The 14,945-nt window shown below is 70.3% G+C and overlaps 2 protein-coding genes across 3 annotated transcripts; both read right to left on the bottom strand.

Moving 5' to 3' along the window:
* Positions 1–13: 13 nt before the first annotated feature.
* Positions 14–9,177, bottom strand: MST1R (macrophage stimulating 1 receptor). 2 transcript variants are annotated; one of them, XM_054838807.1, is made up of 21 exons: positions 8,997–9,177; positions 6,503–7,813; positions 5,104–5,292; positions 4,898–5,023; positions 4,651–4,821; positions 4,266–4,435; positions 3,992–4,169; positions 3,755–3,900; positions 3,481–3,642; positions 3,176–3,269; positions 2,844–3,071; positions 2,617–2,763; positions 2,377–2,536; positions 2,217–2,309; positions 1,929–2,138; positions 1,768–1,848; positions 1,494–1,675; positions 1,309–1,418; positions 1,044–1,209; positions 826–962; positions 14–748 (listed from the first exon to the last, which is right to left on the bottom strand). In XM_054838807.1, the coding sequence occupies exons 2-21, from the start codon at positions 7,745–7,747 to the stop codon at positions 481–483; spliced, it is 4,263 nt and encodes a 1,420-aa protein (XP_054694782.1). In that variant the 5' UTR covers positions 7,748–7,813; positions 8,997–9,177; the 3' UTR covers positions 14–480. The 2 variants fall into 2 exon arrangements, with proteins under 2 accessions (XP_054694782.1, XP_054694781.1); XM_054838806.1 differs by lacking the exon at positions 8,997–9,177 and adding an exon at positions 8,402–8,471 and having other exon boundaries at positions 24–748.
* A 574-nt stretch (positions 9,178–9,751) lies between these two features.
* MON1A (MON1 homolog A, secretory trafficking associated) lies at positions 9,752–14,770 on the bottom strand. Its single transcript, XM_054838810.1, has 6 exons — positions 14,533–14,770; positions 13,460–13,601; positions 12,797–13,264; positions 11,828–12,593; positions 11,570–11,717; positions 9,752–11,105 (listed from the first exon to the last, which is right to left on the bottom strand). Exons 2-6 carry the CDS (start codon positions 13,584–13,586, stop codon positions 10,965–10,967), a joined length of 1,650 nt encoding a protein of 549 aa, XP_054694785.1. The 5' UTR covers positions 13,587–13,601; positions 14,533–14,770; the 3' UTR covers positions 9,752–10,964.
* Between the last annotated feature and the right edge of the window lie 175 nt (positions 14,771–14,945).

Raw genomic sequence — 14,945 nt, 5'->3', positions numbered from 1 at the left:
CGGGAAAAAAATATAATTAGGTTTTAATGAGTGATTCGAGCAGCCGAGGGGCTGGAAACCCCACGGGACCCCTGGGTGGGCCAGGCCACCCCACAGCACCCGCTGGGGCTGAGCCCGGGCCCCACAGCACATCCCCACTGCTCTGGGGCTGAGCCTGGGGCCCCCGGCACCCGGCCGCTGTGGGGCTGAGCCCCAGACCCCAGAGCACAGCCTCACCGGTGTGGGGCTGAGCCCCCCAGCACCCAGCCAGGGCGGGACCGAGCTCCTTGGCACCCCGTGGCGTGGGACCAGGCGCGGGGAGCACCCAGCAGGGTCCGGGTGTGACTGTGGGGGAGCGGCCCACGGCACTCAGCTGCCTCCCAGCACCCGTCCCATCGGGAGGGTGCCCCACAGCACCCGGCTGCACGCTGCATCCCTCCTAGGGGGAGCGTGCCCACAGTTTATGGGGGTCCCCGACCCCCCACGGTACAGGGCACCCCATCAGCACACAGCTGTGTTGTCCTCCTCTTCTTCCTCTTCCTCCTCCTCTTCTTCCTCCTCTTCATCCTCCTCCTCGCCATCAGGCAGCTGCCCGGGGCAGGCGGGGGGGAAGGGGGGGCCACGCTCCAGGTTGACGTAGGTGACGGCCAGGTTGACGTAGCGCTCTCCCTCCAGCACGGCCAGGACACGCTGCAGCTCACCCACCAGCTCCGTGAAGGACGGCCTCTCCTCGGGCACCGGCGCCCAGCAGCTCAGCATCACCCCGTACCTGCCCCGACACACCCATCAGAGCCGGCAGCCCCCCGGGATCCCCCCCGACCCCGCCCACCCCCCAGCCCCACTCACAGGGTGTCGGGGCAGTGTTGGGGCTGCGGCAGGCGTCTCCCCCGCTGCAGGTAGCGCGCCATGTCGTAGGGGTCCACCCCGGGGTACGGCGATGCCCCCCGCGTCAGCAGCTCCCACATGAGCACCCCGAAGGACCACTGCCCGGCAGAGAGCCGTCACGGGGGGGCGGGCGGGATGGGGACGGGGGGACGGGGGACAGGAACGGGGGTCGTGCCTACCACGTCCGACTTGGTGGTGAATTTTTGGGTCTGGAGGCTCTCCAGCGCCATCCATTTGACGGGCAGCTTGGCGTGGCGGTGCTGCCGGATGCTGTAGTACTCCTTGCCGAACACGTCCCGCGCCAGCCCGAAGTCGGCCACCTTCACCGTCAGCGTCTCGTCCAGCCTAAGGGACACTGGTTTGGGGACGGGGGCCACCGGACGGCACCCCCCACGCCCACGGGTGACCCCACGGCGGGGGTCCAGCGGGCACAGCCGCACTCACATGCAGTTCCTGGCTGCCAGGTCCCGATGCACAAACTTCTTCTGGGCCAGGTACTCCATGCCTAGGGCCACCTGCAGCCCGAAGCCGATGAGGTCCTTCACCGTGGGGCTCTGCAGGGTGGCAGCGGTGAGTGGGGTGAGCTCAGCCCCCCGCCGTCCCGTTCCCCGCCCCAGGTGCCCCCGTACCCGCTCCTCGGCGCGGATGAAGTGGCGCAGGTCCCCATGGCGCATGTAGGGCAGGACAACGAGGGGCAGCCCGTGGCGGGGCAGGCAGACCCCCAGCAATGAGAGCACCTGGGGGTGGTGGAAGCTCTTCATGAGGATGCCCTCGCGCAGGAACTCCTCCACCTCATCCACGTCCGTGATGCCTGCCGAGAGCCGAGCCGTGGGTCGCCCCGCTGCCATGCCGTGCCGCGGGACCGCGCCGCGAGAGCATGCGGTGGGGACGAGTGCTACTCACGGTGCAGGGACTTGATGGCGCAGTGGAGGTCCCCCAGCAGCGGGTCCGTGTAGGTGCCGTGGTAGACGCTGCCAAAATGCCCTGCGGGGACAGGCGGCATGAAGGTGGTACCGCACATGGCGAGCGGGCGACGCCGCAGCCAAATCGGCACGTGGCGTCACCTTTGCCGATGACCTGGTGCCGGTGGGTGACGAGCCGCTCCTCGGGGATGAGAATGTCCTTCACCTCCTCCAGCAGCTCCGGCCGCAGGTCCTCCAGGCAGCAGGACGTGGACCTGAGCAGGGGCACGGGGGAACCACCACCCGCCGCACCGGCACCGGTGAATCGTGCCCGGGGCCCCACCGGGCCGGGACCGCCTGCCACAGGCAGCACTGCCGGGACGGGCAGAGGCAGGGTGAGGGCTGGGCAGGCACCCAGCACCCCACCACCCATCGGTGACACCCACTTACCCAGCACCTCCCTGTAGTCGACGCCGGGGCGCTGGGTGGTGGCGGGGGGGTCGCTGCGGTTGGGCTGCACCAGCAGCTCCAGGTTCTCTGTCCCTGTGGGCAGCAGGAAGGTGAGCGGGGGGCGGCACAGTGGGGGGCCGGGGGGCAGCGTGGCACTCACCCCGCCTCTTCTTCCAGCGCCAGCTGAGCAGCACGGCGGCCAGGACGCCGCAGACCAGGAAGGTGATGCCGGTGCCCAGGGCCAGGCTGGCGGCCAGGTCCAGCGAGGCGGCGGGGGGCAGCACCCAGCCCAGGGCCTTGCAGGCGCCGTTCACGCAGACCTGGGGGAGCGGGGGCTCAGCAGGGACGGGGTGGGGGACGCTGGTGGGGGAGGGGGTCACCCAGCTGGGGGGGTGCCTACCTCCACGGCAGCCCCGGCCGGGGGCAGGCGCAGCTCGCGGGGCAGACGGCACGTCACCTCGTTCTTCAGCACGTTGGGGTGGCAGTCCCGGCCCCCCACCGTCATGGTGATGTTCATGCAGGCGGCCACAGCATCCAGCCCCAATTGCTGCCCGGACACAGCGCCCTGAGCCCGGCGGTCCCGGCAGCGGGACCCCCCACCCTGGCTCACCCCGCCGCCCCACATACGTGCACCTCGATCTCGTCATCGCCGGGCTTGAGGCGGAGGCGCCTGCCCTCCTGCTCCAAGGGGAAGACCTTGGGCTGGGGGTAGTAGCGGAGGCGGAAGAGCCAGCGGCCGGCAGCGCCGTCCAGCAGCACGCTCAGGTTCCCCGGCGCCGTCTCCACCTTGCTCTCGAAGGGGAAGGCCGGGCTGCGGCACAGCAGCCGCTCCGGCACCTGCGGGCCCTCGCACTCCTGCGGGCGGTGGGATGCTGGGCGCCGGCGCGGCACGGTGCCCGGGGGGATTGGGGTGGGCAGGGCAGGGCCGGGGGGTGATGGCCTCCTGCCCCGGCACCTACCATGGCTTCGGTCCTCACGCCGCTGGCTTCGAAGCGGATCTTGGCACGATACACGGAGTCCAGGTGGGCGCCGATGATGGTGAGCATTGAGCCCCTGCGGCGGGCAGGGGTCAGGGCCCCGGGGTGCGTGCGGGCCCCGGGGTGCACGCGGTCCCCAAGGTGCACGTGGCACCCGGGGTTAGCATGGTCCCTGGGGTGCACGTGGTCCCCGGGGTGCGCGTGGTCCCCAGCACCTCATCCAGCCCAGCCATGGCGATGGGGAGGCTGGGGCTGTTCCCCCCGGGGAAAGGAGCCCACACACTCACTCATAGCTGCAGCTGGGGACGATGGCCGAAACGAAGGGGTCGGGGTGGTACTGGAAGGGCAGGGGGGCCGGGAACTCCTCCCCGTCGATCCACAGGGCCACCCGGGCTGCGCCCAGGCCACCGGCTGCAGGAGCCACGCACTGAACTGCCCCGTCGCCCTGCCTGGGGACACGGCGGCGTGGCTGGAGGGGACGGTGGGACCGCGGGGGGTCCCCGTGCCCATCCCTGTGCCAGGGACCCCACTGTGCCCGGCGGGGGCAGGACAGGGGCGTACCTGGGCTGCCCGGCCAGGGGGCACTCGGAGCCGTTGACCATCACCCGCCAGCTGCTCCCCGCTGAGAGGTGGGTGCCATGCAGGGAGAGGTGGGTGCCACCGCCCCGGGGGCCAAACGGGGGGTGCAGGGCGCTGATGTGGGGCTCCTGGGCAGAGACGGGGTTGGTGGGGTGGGTGAGCGAGCCAGTTCCCCCCCCCAAAACCCTGCCAGGGGTGACCGCCAGCGCGGGGCCGTACCACGAAGACGAAGCCGACGAGGGTGGCTGAGCCGTGGACGCGGAAGCTGGAGGGTCCGGCAGGTTCCTCCACGGTGAGCACCACGTCGGCCGGGCCCCCCGCTGCCGTTGGGCCCCCCGGCTCCAGCTCGCACACCAGCACGTCCACAAAGTCCTTGCGGCGGGAGGTGGGCAGGGGTCTGCGGGGCGGTGATGGGGGGGTCAGCCTGGGGCTGGGGCGGCGGCCCCGGACCCCTCCCTGCTGCCGTCACCCCGCCTCTGGCACTGCCACGCACCTGTGGCTCCTGCTCTCCTCCGGCAGCACGGCGCAGCCTCGCCGTCCCACCGCCACCCGGTAGGCGCCAGGGGGGCTGCGGCGGGGGTCGGGGTCCAGGTGGGAGCGGAAGGTCATGCCGCAGAGCGTCACCCGCGTCCGGCCCCGCAGCGGGGCGCTCCGGGGGTGGAACTGTGGGAGAGGCAGCCGCGTCGCCCTGAGCCCCGAAAGCCCGGTGATGGTCACGGGTCCTTCCCTGGGGGGGGGGGGCGGGCACGACACCCCTCCCAGGGAGGGGGTCTCCGGATGGAGCAAAGGTCCCACCACGTGCCACCCCACGTCACCTCCCTCCCCACCCGAGCGCCTGGAAGATGTGGGGTGCAGGGGGGATGGCGGCGCAGACCTACATCGGTGAGGACGGGAGGGCAGCTCTCCTGGGCCCAGGAGCCGGCGCACTCGTGACGGCGCGTGCACCCGTCCCCGCACCAGCCGCAGCCCATGAAGCGCTCGGCCCGCAGGCAGCGCTGGCACGTGGAGAAGTGGCGGCATCCGGGACCGGTGACGTTCAGGCGCCACACCTGAGGATGAAGAGTGGTGGCGAGCGGGCGCGTGGGGCTCAGCGCCCACCCCGTGCTCCCCGGATCCCCCACGCACCTTGGTGCCGGCGGTGAAGAACAGCGAGTGGCTCTGCAGCCCCATGGCACCCCGCACTGGCCCCGGCTCCCCCAGGGAGAAGTTGGCCAAGGTGAGGAGGTAGGAGCTGGAGCGCTGGAGCACCATCTGCAGCCAGACAGAGTGGGGGGCTGAGCACACCCCCCACCCCGCCGGGATCCCCCAGCCCACCCAGACCCCTGTCCCACCTGGAAGACGCGTCCCTCCGCTGTGCCCAGGTGGGCCACGGTGACGTCCCCCAGGGTGGTGACGAAGATGGAGGTGAGGAGGACGTCGGTCAGGTGCCCGTTGAACAGGTCCACCTTGTGGGAGGTGGCAGGGACGAGGGTGGGCTGGTCCCAGCAGCTGGTGTCGGCCACCGGCGCCGAGAGGTTCACCTGCAGCCGACGGGCACCATGAATCCCGCCCCGGCACCCCAACCCCCCGCACCCTCGCAGGTGGGCACCAGCTCCAGCCGTGAGACATTTCCCGATTGCCCAAACTCCTCTCCAGGCTGCAAAATTTTTTTGGGAGAAAACACATCCATGGCCCCTCCCGCAGCCCCCGCACGGCGTCAGATCCTGCCCTCCCCTCCCGCCCCATCTGGATGTGGTTATCGGTGCCGGCACCGCAGGGCAGGCACCCCAAAGCCAGCCCTCCCCGTCCCCAGGGCTCGATGGGCGGCTGGGGATGAAGGGGGACACCAGGCACCGGGGGCTCCCCACTGGCCCCCACTGGTACTCGGGGCCGGGGGTCCCCTCCCGGCTCGCCATGTTGGTGACGTGAGTCAGCGGCAGCGAGCCGTCTGCTCCATGTGTGGGAAGAGGAGGGGATTTGGCTGCGCCTCGCCGCGTGCCTGGCTGAGAACGCCAAAACTCATGTCGTGGGTGTTTGCTGGGACCTCTCCCTGCAGAGGGGGCCTTCCCGGGGTGCCCGCCCGGCCCCGGCCCGGCCGTGCCGGAGCTTGTTCCTGGGACACGGTGTTCCTGCTGTGGCAGACGTGAAACCCTGGTGAATAATTGCGCTTCCGCCTGCGGTTTATTTGCCCAGAGAAGGCGGCGGCCCTGGGGCCGGGGGGGGGCAAGGTGGGAGCGGCCGGGCACCCCACGCACCCTGACCCGGGGAGCACCGAGGCTTCCCCGTCCCCCCCCACATGAGCAAGCAGGAGAGGGTGGCCATCAACAACCCGGAGCCAGGGACAGTAACCGCGGGGGCCGGAGCCGGTGCTCCCCGGGACAGGCACGCCGAGGAGAGGGACTTGTGGCACGGGGCATGGCGAGCGGCGGTGCGTCCATGTGCTGGGACACACGTCTGCGGCACGCGGCTCGGCCGAGCACGGGGTGCCCGGGGTGGGGAGCACGGCCCGGATCCCTGCCAGCACCCTACCTCCTCGGCACGGCCGGGACTGGTGAAATGCCGCGGCCCCTGCGACAGGCGTCTGGCGGGGCTGACTCACACCTGGGCGATGCCGCTCACCCCCTGCCCAACCTGCCCCCCCCCCCTCCCCCCGCTTTACCAGCGCTTCCCAGCATCCCAGATCCACCTCCCCGCCCCCCAGACGACCCCCAGGCCCCCCGGGACGGACGCGGCGCGGGGCGGAGGACTCACGTTGTGCGGGCAGTACTCCACCGGCTGGAAGAAGCTGAGCCCCCGCAGCAGCGGCTGGTGCCCGGTGCTGCAGCACTTCTCCATGCCCTCCTCCATGGCCTGGTTCAGGAGGCGGAGGGGGAAGGCGCAGACGGCCGAGTACTCCCGTGGCACCCGGCTCTCCGGCTGGCTCTCGGCAAAGGCGCCAAAGAGCACCATATCGGTGGTGTTGATGCCGAGGTCGCGGGCCAGGTGGGCGCCAGGGCGGGTGGCGTGAGCAGCTTGCAGCACGTTGTAGGCGACGTCCCGCTCGGCATCCTCCTCGCCACGGCGCCGCCGCCGCCGCCGTCGCTTGGACTCGAAGCGGCAGTCGAGGATGAGCTCGCGGTAGCGGTGGAGGTTGTACTCGTGGGTGCTGAGTCGTGCCAGGCGCGTGTGGTACGCCGCCGAGCCCGGCCGCTCCGGCTGCACCGTCAGGAAGTAGACGTGGTCCCCGTCGGCGAAGGAGTGCACGTAGTGGACGGTGTAGTTGTCCCGGTATTGCGGCAGCACCGTCAGCCACTGGAAGTTGTCCGAAAAGCCGTCCAAGGTGCCCTTCAGCCTGCGGACAGACACCGACTGCGGGCTGTACCGCGCCGCCACGCTGCTGTTGACGGTGGAGCCGAGGTAGAAGAAAGAGGTGTAGGAGGTGGCCACCACGGTGGCGCTGGTCCCCAGGGGGCTGGCCACGCAGTCGGGGCAGGAGGCAGGTCTGTTGCCCGTGGCCGAGTACAGGCAGCGCGTGGTCGTGATGGCCACCTCGCCGTCCCGCACCTCCAGCTGGTGCTGGTAGCACAGCCCGTGCTGCGCCGTGCCACAGCTGTACAGCCACGGCTCCAGCGGGTCCAGCAGCAGCAGGACGTTGTCCCTGTGCTCAGGGCCGTCGGTGGCAGCCGGGCACAGGTGGCAGATCTCGCACTCGGCGCTGCCCACCGGGCCGGTGACAAGGACAGAGAGGAGGCGCAGCTCAGGGCTGGCCAGCAGGATGCGGTTGCGGACAGCCACAAAGATGGCGACCGGGCCGGCAGAGTCAGCGAAGACAGCGACGTTCTGCACAGGGCTGCCGGCGTCGAGGCTGGGCAGCGTGTAGGGGACGGAGAAGTTCCTGGTGGAGCTGTAAGGGATGCGGGGGCACTGCCAGGCGCTGGCGCCCAGTGGGGCCAGGGTGAGCGCCAGCAAGAGGCACATGCGGCACGACGGCCCCATGCCGCGCGGTGCCGCCGGCATGGGGTTATCGATGATGCTCAGCACCGAGCAGGGTCAGGATACGCGGAGGACAGGTCACCATCGCATCTGCCAAAATAAAGGAGAAAGGGTTTTACCCGCTGCGGTTAGGCGAGGACCCTGGGGCGCTGCCGCAGCTCTGCGTGGGGCAGGGGGTAACGGGTCCCCTGGGCCCAGACGACGCTGGGTGCTGCCAGGGAAGGGCCGGCCGCACCAAACCTCTTCCCAAATGCTGTAAGTGGGAGATGAAGCCAAGCAGCCCGCAGCGGAGGGACAAATCCTGCCTGCTGCCACCTCCCAGCCACCCTTGCCCGTCCCCCGGGGGGAACCCCTGCCCCGCACGACCCCGCCGAGCCCCACCCGGGGATGGGAATGGGGACCCTGCCACCCCCCCCGGGGCTGGGGACCCCTGCCAGCGCCCCGGGACAGCACTGGGGACAGGGGATCCCCGCGGGACTGGGACAAGTCCCCTGCCAGCCCCCAGGGACAGGGACCCCGATGTACCCCCGGGGCCGCCCCCCCCAGCTCCCCGGGAGCCAGGGTTCCCGTCGGGTCCGGCTGCCCCCGCCCGCCGCTCCCCGGGGCCGCCCCGTCCTGTCCCGGTCTGTCCCGTCCGGTGCCGGTGCCGAGCCGAGCCGAGCCGTGCCGGGCGCTCACCTGGGCGCTGCGGGGCGGTGGCCGCTCCCGGGCCGTGCCGGGCTGTACCGTGCCGTGCCGGGGCGGAGCGGGGCCGTGCCGGAGCAGGCGGGGCGGGACGGGGCGGGCCCTGCTCCCGGGCTGCGCGGGGTTCCCCGAGGGCCGGCACCGGCACACGCGGCCCGGAGGAACGGGGCCGCTCGGGGGGACAAGGAGTCCGGGGGGCATCGGGGAACCGGGGGGCACATCGTCCCGGGGTGCCCGGAGGGACGCTGGGCACCCCAAGGGGCCAAGCTTGGTGGACACGGTGCCCCGGAGGGACGCAGGTAAGAGCCGGGGCGCCCGAGCAGGACGCGGGGTGCAAGGCTGGCACGATGCCCCCGGTACCCGCTGCAGCCCAGCGCCGAGGAGGTGGCCGCCGGAGGGTTCCCACAGCCGGGAAGCGGCTGCCAGCGTCCCAGGGGCCATGCGGGATCCGGGCACCTTGGCACCCGTTGGCCCCTCCGCCACCGCCCTCGGTCCCGCTGCCGCTGATGGCAGGAGCTGTCGACACCCTGACACACGAAATCACCGCTTCCCCGAAGCTGCCCACGCTGGCACCGCACTTGCGACTCACTTCCAGGCTGGTGGGGCGGCCTTCCGGGGGGTGCGGCAGGCTCAGCACGGGGGTTTCCAGCTGGGGGGCAAGAGCAGGGCCGGGGCAGCTGCAGCTTTGCCGGGGGAGCCGCGCGGCTTTATTTCGGTTGTGCCGGTTCTTGGCCTCATGTCCCTTTACGTCCCCCATCAAGGGCCGCTTGCGGTGGCAGGAGGTGCCAGCGCTGCCGGGACTTGCTGCTGTTCCCAGGGATGAAGGAAGATGCTTTTCATGCCGGCGTATCGCACGGATTTGCCCTCTGGCAGCGCGCGCCAGCTGCGCACACGGACTTTTCCTCCAGCCGAGCAGGGCGCTGCCTCACGCTGCCGGGGGAACTTTGGTCCCAGGAGGGGCTGAACACACCGAAAACGGGCTCCCCTGCCCTCACCACCTGGCCAGCCTCAGCCCTCCCAGGCTCCCGCCCCGCGTTGCGCAAGGCCCGGCGGTTACGCTGGCCTCACGCCTTACCCAACAGCTCCTTCCTCCAGCTGCGCGTCTCCCGCTGGGTTTCGACATTAGCTGGCCCCAGCCAGCTCGTCCCAGGCTTTTCGGCGCTCCCACCCTCTGGCCGGCGCTGCCTCCTGCCAGCACGGCCCCGGCTGCCTTGCACCGCTCCCCGCCGGCTTTCCCGGCCCCCAGGGCTGGATTGTGCCGTCCCCAAACATGGACCAAACTTCCCCCCAGCTTGGCCAGTTGCACCCCCCCAAGCGGACACCCACGAACGAGATGAGACTTGATTCAGGGTCCAGATAATGTTTATGAGCAAAGACAAGCGATTACACTCTGGCAGGGGCATAAATATGGGAGCGGAGTCCCTGTGCTAGCCCTGCCGCATCCTTCCCAGCTCCCTCGGTGGCTCAGTGCCACCCCGGTGGCTCTGCCCCCCCTCGAACACCCATCCCAGCACTTGGCAGACAGCCCCAAAACACGGGGTCATGCCATGCCCAGCGTGCCGCGGCGTCCATGGGCGCTCAGCCCCACACCAGTGCCTGGGGGTGGCCGGGGAGGAGGTGGCCCTTGTGCAATGAGCTCAGCATAGCTGGCTCAAGGGGCTGGGTTTGGGGGGAAGGTACCCCCACACCAAAGGGAAGACTCTCCTTGAGCTGGGGGGCACCAGGGCCCCATGCCAGCGGGGGCTCCAAGGGGCTGCACTTGAGCCACCCCTTTAGGGTCCACTGCCCAGGAGCCAGCACCACAAGCCCAAAAGCACCCCAATGGGCACCCCAGTACCCCGAGTCTCTCTGGGGCTGCTCTGTATCCCCGTGCGGAGTGGGGCAGGCACCCACCACCCTGCGTGCCAGCGTCCCCAGGGACATCCTTCTCATGGCCACAGTGGGAAGGGTCCGGGCTCACACAGATGCCAAGGGGGCAAACCCGCCGGGGCAGGGCTCTGGGACTGCCAGAGGCCACGTGGCACTTGGGGGGCCCAGCTCCCCCAGGGCAGGAAGAGGAGCAGTGTGCGCCTCAGCCACCCTGCCCGGGTGGTATCTGTGGGCACAGCAGCATAGGGGTCCCCGAGTGCTACCAAATCCCCCCCCCGGGGACCCCCACCCTTGGCATGGCCACGTGATGGCAGAGAAAGGAGGGTGCCAGGCACAGGCAGCAGGACCCAGGAGCTCAGGTCCCCTCCAGCGACCCAGGGTACCAGTAGCCCCGCTCCAGGACCCCCACAACAAGGGAAGGAGCTGGGGGCCGCAGAGGAAGGGCAGCCCTCCCCAGCTGGGGGGCATTGCCCGCAGATGAGAGAAAGTCCTGCTCACCCCTTCCCCAGGCAGCTGCGCACCCCGTCTCTAACACCCAGGTTGGACAGTCCCATGGGTGGGTTCACCCACGCTCCGGGGTCCCACCGTGCCCTCTCCCCTGGACTCATGGTCTGGGCTTCCCCGGGAGATGGGCTCCCCGGCACAGCGGGGGCTCCCCTAGCTGGCGCCATGCCCCAGGAGATGCCCGTCAGTACGTCTGGGGCGTGAGGATGAAGAGTCGGTCTTCCTCCTTGCGGATCCACTTCATGAGCTTGTTGACAGCACTGATGGCGCCGGCCTTGGTCCCCAGGGGACTGTAGCATATGTAGAGCTCGAAGGCGCTGGTTACCTGGGCGAAGAAACAGGGTACACGCTGGGCACACACCTGTGCCCCACTTGGGGCTGGCACTACATGTCCTCCCTCCAGCCCCCCAGGCTACCGGGAATGGGCACAGGGGCTCCAGTGCAGGGACACGGGGTGGCAGCGGGGTACCCTGAATTGTTGGCACCTGGTTTGCTCAGAAATGGGGGGACCAAACCCCAGGGTTTGCCCCCAGAGTGGGTTTTCTCCGCAGCATCGGGGAGTTCACAACAGCACGGCACAGACCTTGGCACCAGCGCTCACCAGCCCCCGCTGCTATCCCTGCCTGCCCCTCCCTGGCACAGGGGTGCACAGGGGCAGGCTGCACCCTAAAAGAGCCGTGCACGGGCTGGGGGCCACCGTGGGGACCACGGAGCTGGTGCTGTTGTGTGCCACCACCCCCTTACTCAGCCATGCAGGACCAGAGAAGATGGGCTCACCCAAACCCTTACCCAAGCCAGGAGGTTCTCACGGGGGCCCGTGAAGTAGATGTTCTTCAGGGGGCGCGAAGAGTTGTGAGCCCGGCTGTGGAGGTACTGGTAGAGCCCCAAGAGCCTCTCCTTCTCCTCCTCCCGCACGTAGGGTGCCTCAATCTTGGGGCTGCAGGAACACAGCACCCCGTTAGCCCCCTGGAGAAGGGGATTCATGGAGAAGGCTTGCCCCATGCCCCACACCGTGGCCTCGGCCTGATGGTTCCCCGAGGGCCTCACCTGGTGAAGAGCCCAGAGCTCTTGGACTTATAGATGAAGTGCCGGAGGTCAGGGATGCCCACCTGGGCGACGCTGTAGAAGGGGGTGCGCAAGGCCTCCTGCAGAGCGTGGTGCACCCCGCGCCGCCGCAGGCGCTCCTGGAAGCGCCGCTTACAGTCGGAGACGGTGAAGAAGTCCTCGCGGTCGGTGGAGACCAGCAGGAGGCACAGGTCCATCTCCTGCTCCAGGTAGGAGATGTGAGCATGGAAGAAACCACTGGAGTTGAACTTGGGGAGGCAAATGGGAGTCCAGGCTTCACCCTCCCGAAAGGAGGAAGAAGAACTGATGAGGTTGAAGAGCAAGTGGAGGTCAATAGGGTGGAGGAACTGATCCTTCTTCCTCACGAGAGACACCAGCTGGTTCCCTGACAGGAGAATGGAGAAGACCAAGCTCTTGGCCTTGGCCTGCTGGAGGCTGGTGCTGACAGCATCCCGGACGCTGGCGGCCAGGGGCAGGCAGCGCACGGCGCCCATGAGGAAGCTGGGGTCGTGGGCCATGAGGTCCAGCAGGTTGTCGGTGATGCGCTCAGAGCCGGCCAGGAGCCTGCGCAGGTCGTAGTTCTGCTTCTGCTGGAAGATGTGGTTGAGCTGGGTCCAGGTGAGCAGGCTCAGGATCTGGTAGTAGATGTAGAGCAGCTCATGGGCGATCTCCTGCTCCGACTGCCGGGTACGCGCCACTGCCACCAGCACCAGCGGGCTCCTCCGCACGAAGACCACCTTGTAGCCATCTGCTTGGGAAGGAGTCCCCGGGGGGGCCGGGGACAGACCTGTAAGCCTGGCTCCCTGTGGCTGCAAGGGGGAGCCAGGCTGCAGCCTCCCGCCCGCCCCCCCACCAGTCTGCCCCTGGGGACAGCTAACATGGCCCACGGCAGGGGCACGGCCAGGCAGGCTGCCACACGCCGCTGTCCCGCTCCCCCCCCCAGGGCGGTACCTGCGTGGATGGACCGGATGGCGTTTTTCTCAGCCTCCAGGAAGGACACCAGGGCCATCATGACACCCATGGTGCTGGAGAGGGCCTCCTCAGAGCCGTAGCGGGAGTACACGGGCTTGCCCGCCTCGCTCAGCACGAAGACGTGCTTCCGGTGCATGCGCCAGGCGTCCATGGTCACGTCCTCCTCCTCCTTGCCAGACAGTACTGAGTCGTGGCGGGTGGTCTGTGGGGACGGCTCCAGCTTCCCCTCCTTGCTCTGCCTCATCTCCTCCTCCAGGTCGAGGGCCATGCCCGTGAGCTGCGTGCTCAGCTCGCTGAAGTCCTTGCTGATCTGCTCCATGCTGCTCGGCTCGGCCGGCTCCCCCCGCCTCTCCTCCGGGCTCCGTGCCGCGGCCGCCCCGTCCTCCGGGCTCGTCAAGTCCTCGTAGGAGCGGGTGTGCACGAACATGGCTCCCTCCTGGCCCGCCCCTGGGAACAACGGGCTGTGCAGCCTCCGTCCGCCTGTCCCCCACGCTGAGGCAGCGGGCAGACGGAGGGTGCAAAAGGGACAGGGGGAGTGCAGGGAGGGACCTGCCCTCCTCTCCCTGTCCCGCGGCACCCAGGGGTGCAGGTCCTGCTTTTTCCACCCCCTCGCTTAACCCCACGGTGAGCTCTGCCCCGTACCTGGCTCCGTCCCCTGTGCCAGTCCCGGCGTGGGGCTCTCGGACCGCTCCGTGTGCTGCCCATCTCCTGGTGCCAGGGACCCATTGGGCACTTCCCAGCCTTTCTTCTTATGGACATCCGCAGCCATTCCTCGGGGCAGGACCTGCGTGCGACCCACAGCATCACCCCTCTGTTCCTTCATCCGCAAAACGGCTCCCGAAACGCTCTGCTCTCGAGCGGGGCTGCGCCAGCATCCTCGGCCCAATCCTGCTGGCTCAGCAGGCAGCACCGAGCCCTGGTGAGACGTCAGGAAAGCCTCTCTAATCCAGCAGGATTTCCTCCCTCCCGCGGCCCCAGCTCCTTCCAGCCCCCCGGCCCCGGCACCTTTCATCCGGGCTTGGCCCCGATTTCCCCCCGAGCGCTGGGAAAGCCGCTCAGCCTCCCTCTGCCGCGTCCCGGCAGCGAGGGGGAAGGCAGCCGGCCCTGCACGGGGCTGGTCCCGCACACCGACGGTCCCAGAGGCCTCGTGTTTACAAAGGGCGGGTTTTATGGTCCTCCTTGGCCCGGGCTAGGCAGCCGAGATGAGCCCGGGCTGGCGACGCTCCTCCCGAGGCCACGGCCCCGCGGGTCAGTGCCCCCAGCCGTGCTCGCTTCCCTGCCCCGGGGGAAAGCGGCTGGGAAGGGAAGGCAGGGGCGCAGGCGAGAGGGCGGGCAGGAGGGCAGGCTGGCCCCGACCCTCGGCGAGCAGGCGGCGGGGAGGCTGGCGACGCCCGGCTTCGCTCCGCGCCACCTCGGGCCGCCCAGGCACCCGCGGCCAACGCCGCACCCCGAAAACCCGCAACGCCCCCGGACGGGGCCGGGCTGCGCATGGGGGTCCCGTCCTCGCCCGGCCCTTCGCCAGCCTCCCCGCCCGTCCCGGAGCACACCCCCCCGGTGACGGTCTCCCCGGGACCCCCGCCGTCCAGTGCGGGGCCCGTCCCGGTCCCTCCCCCGCCCAGGGGGGGGTCACCGCCACCGGAGCGCCGACGTGCCCCGGGGAAGCGCCAGGCCCGGGACCCCCCGCAGCCCCGAAGGACGACGCGCAGGGAACCGACCTTCGCGGCTCCTCCTGTCGGTACCGGAGGCCCGGGCGAGCAGCGCGGCGGGCGCAGCTGCCGCGGGGGCAGCCGGGCAGCCGGGCAGCCCTCCCCCCCCCGGCCCCTTGGCACGGCCTAGGCGGGGCGGGGGAGACGACGCCGGCGGCGGCGGGCGGCCACCTCCCGCCCTGCCCCTGGCTCTGCCCGCCGCGGCACCCCCGGCATCGCGGCACCCCGCCCCGGCGGGAACCGCCCCCCCCCCCCCCCGCGGCCTGGCCGGGCCCGGCCTCGCCGCCCCAAGGTCGGGGCGCCGGCCCCGCGGAATCATGGGGACTGTAGGCAACGCCCGCTCCCCGACGCTGCCGCCCCGCCCCTCCGCGACTACGACTCCCGGCAGGCCCCGCCAGCCGCGCGGGGCACGCTGGGAAATG

This window comes from Grus americana, chromosome 11 (genome assembly GCF_028858705.1).
Source record: "Grus americana isolate bGruAme1 chromosome 11, bGruAme1.mat, whole genome shotgun sequence".
NCBI classification, from domain to species: domain Eukaryota; kingdom Metazoa; phylum Chordata; class Aves; order Gruiformes; family Gruidae; genus Grus; species Grus americana.
The sequence above is the reverse complement of the archived record's forward strand: the minus strand, read 5'-3'. Positions and strand labels throughout refer to the sequence as shown.

Coding starts and splice junctions, on each gene's coding strand:
- MST1R (XM_054838807.1), bottom strand. CDS start 7,747: ATGCCGGCGGCACCGCGCGGCATGGGGCCGTCGTGCCGCATGTGCCTC. Junction 1,210..1,308: donor CTGGCAGCCAGGAACTGCAT/GTGAGTGCGGCT, acceptor AGTGTCCCTTAG/GCTGGACGAGACGCTGACGG. Junction 963..1,043: donor TCACCACCAAGTCGGACGTG/GTAGGCACGACC, acceptor TCTGCCGGGCAG/TGGTCCTTCGGGGTGCTCAT.
- MON1A (XM_054838810.1), bottom strand. CDS start 13,586: ATGGCTGCGGATGTCCATAAGAAGAAAGGCTGGGAAGTGCCCAATGGG. Junction 13,265..13,459: donor GGCACAGGGGACGGAGCCAG/GTACGGGGCAGA, acceptor CGTTGTTCCCAG/GGGCGGGCCAGGAGGGAGCC. Junction 12,594..12,796: donor CATCCGGTCCATCCACGCAG/GTACCGCCCTGG, acceptor CTTCCCAAGCAG/ATGGCTACAAGGTGGTCTTC.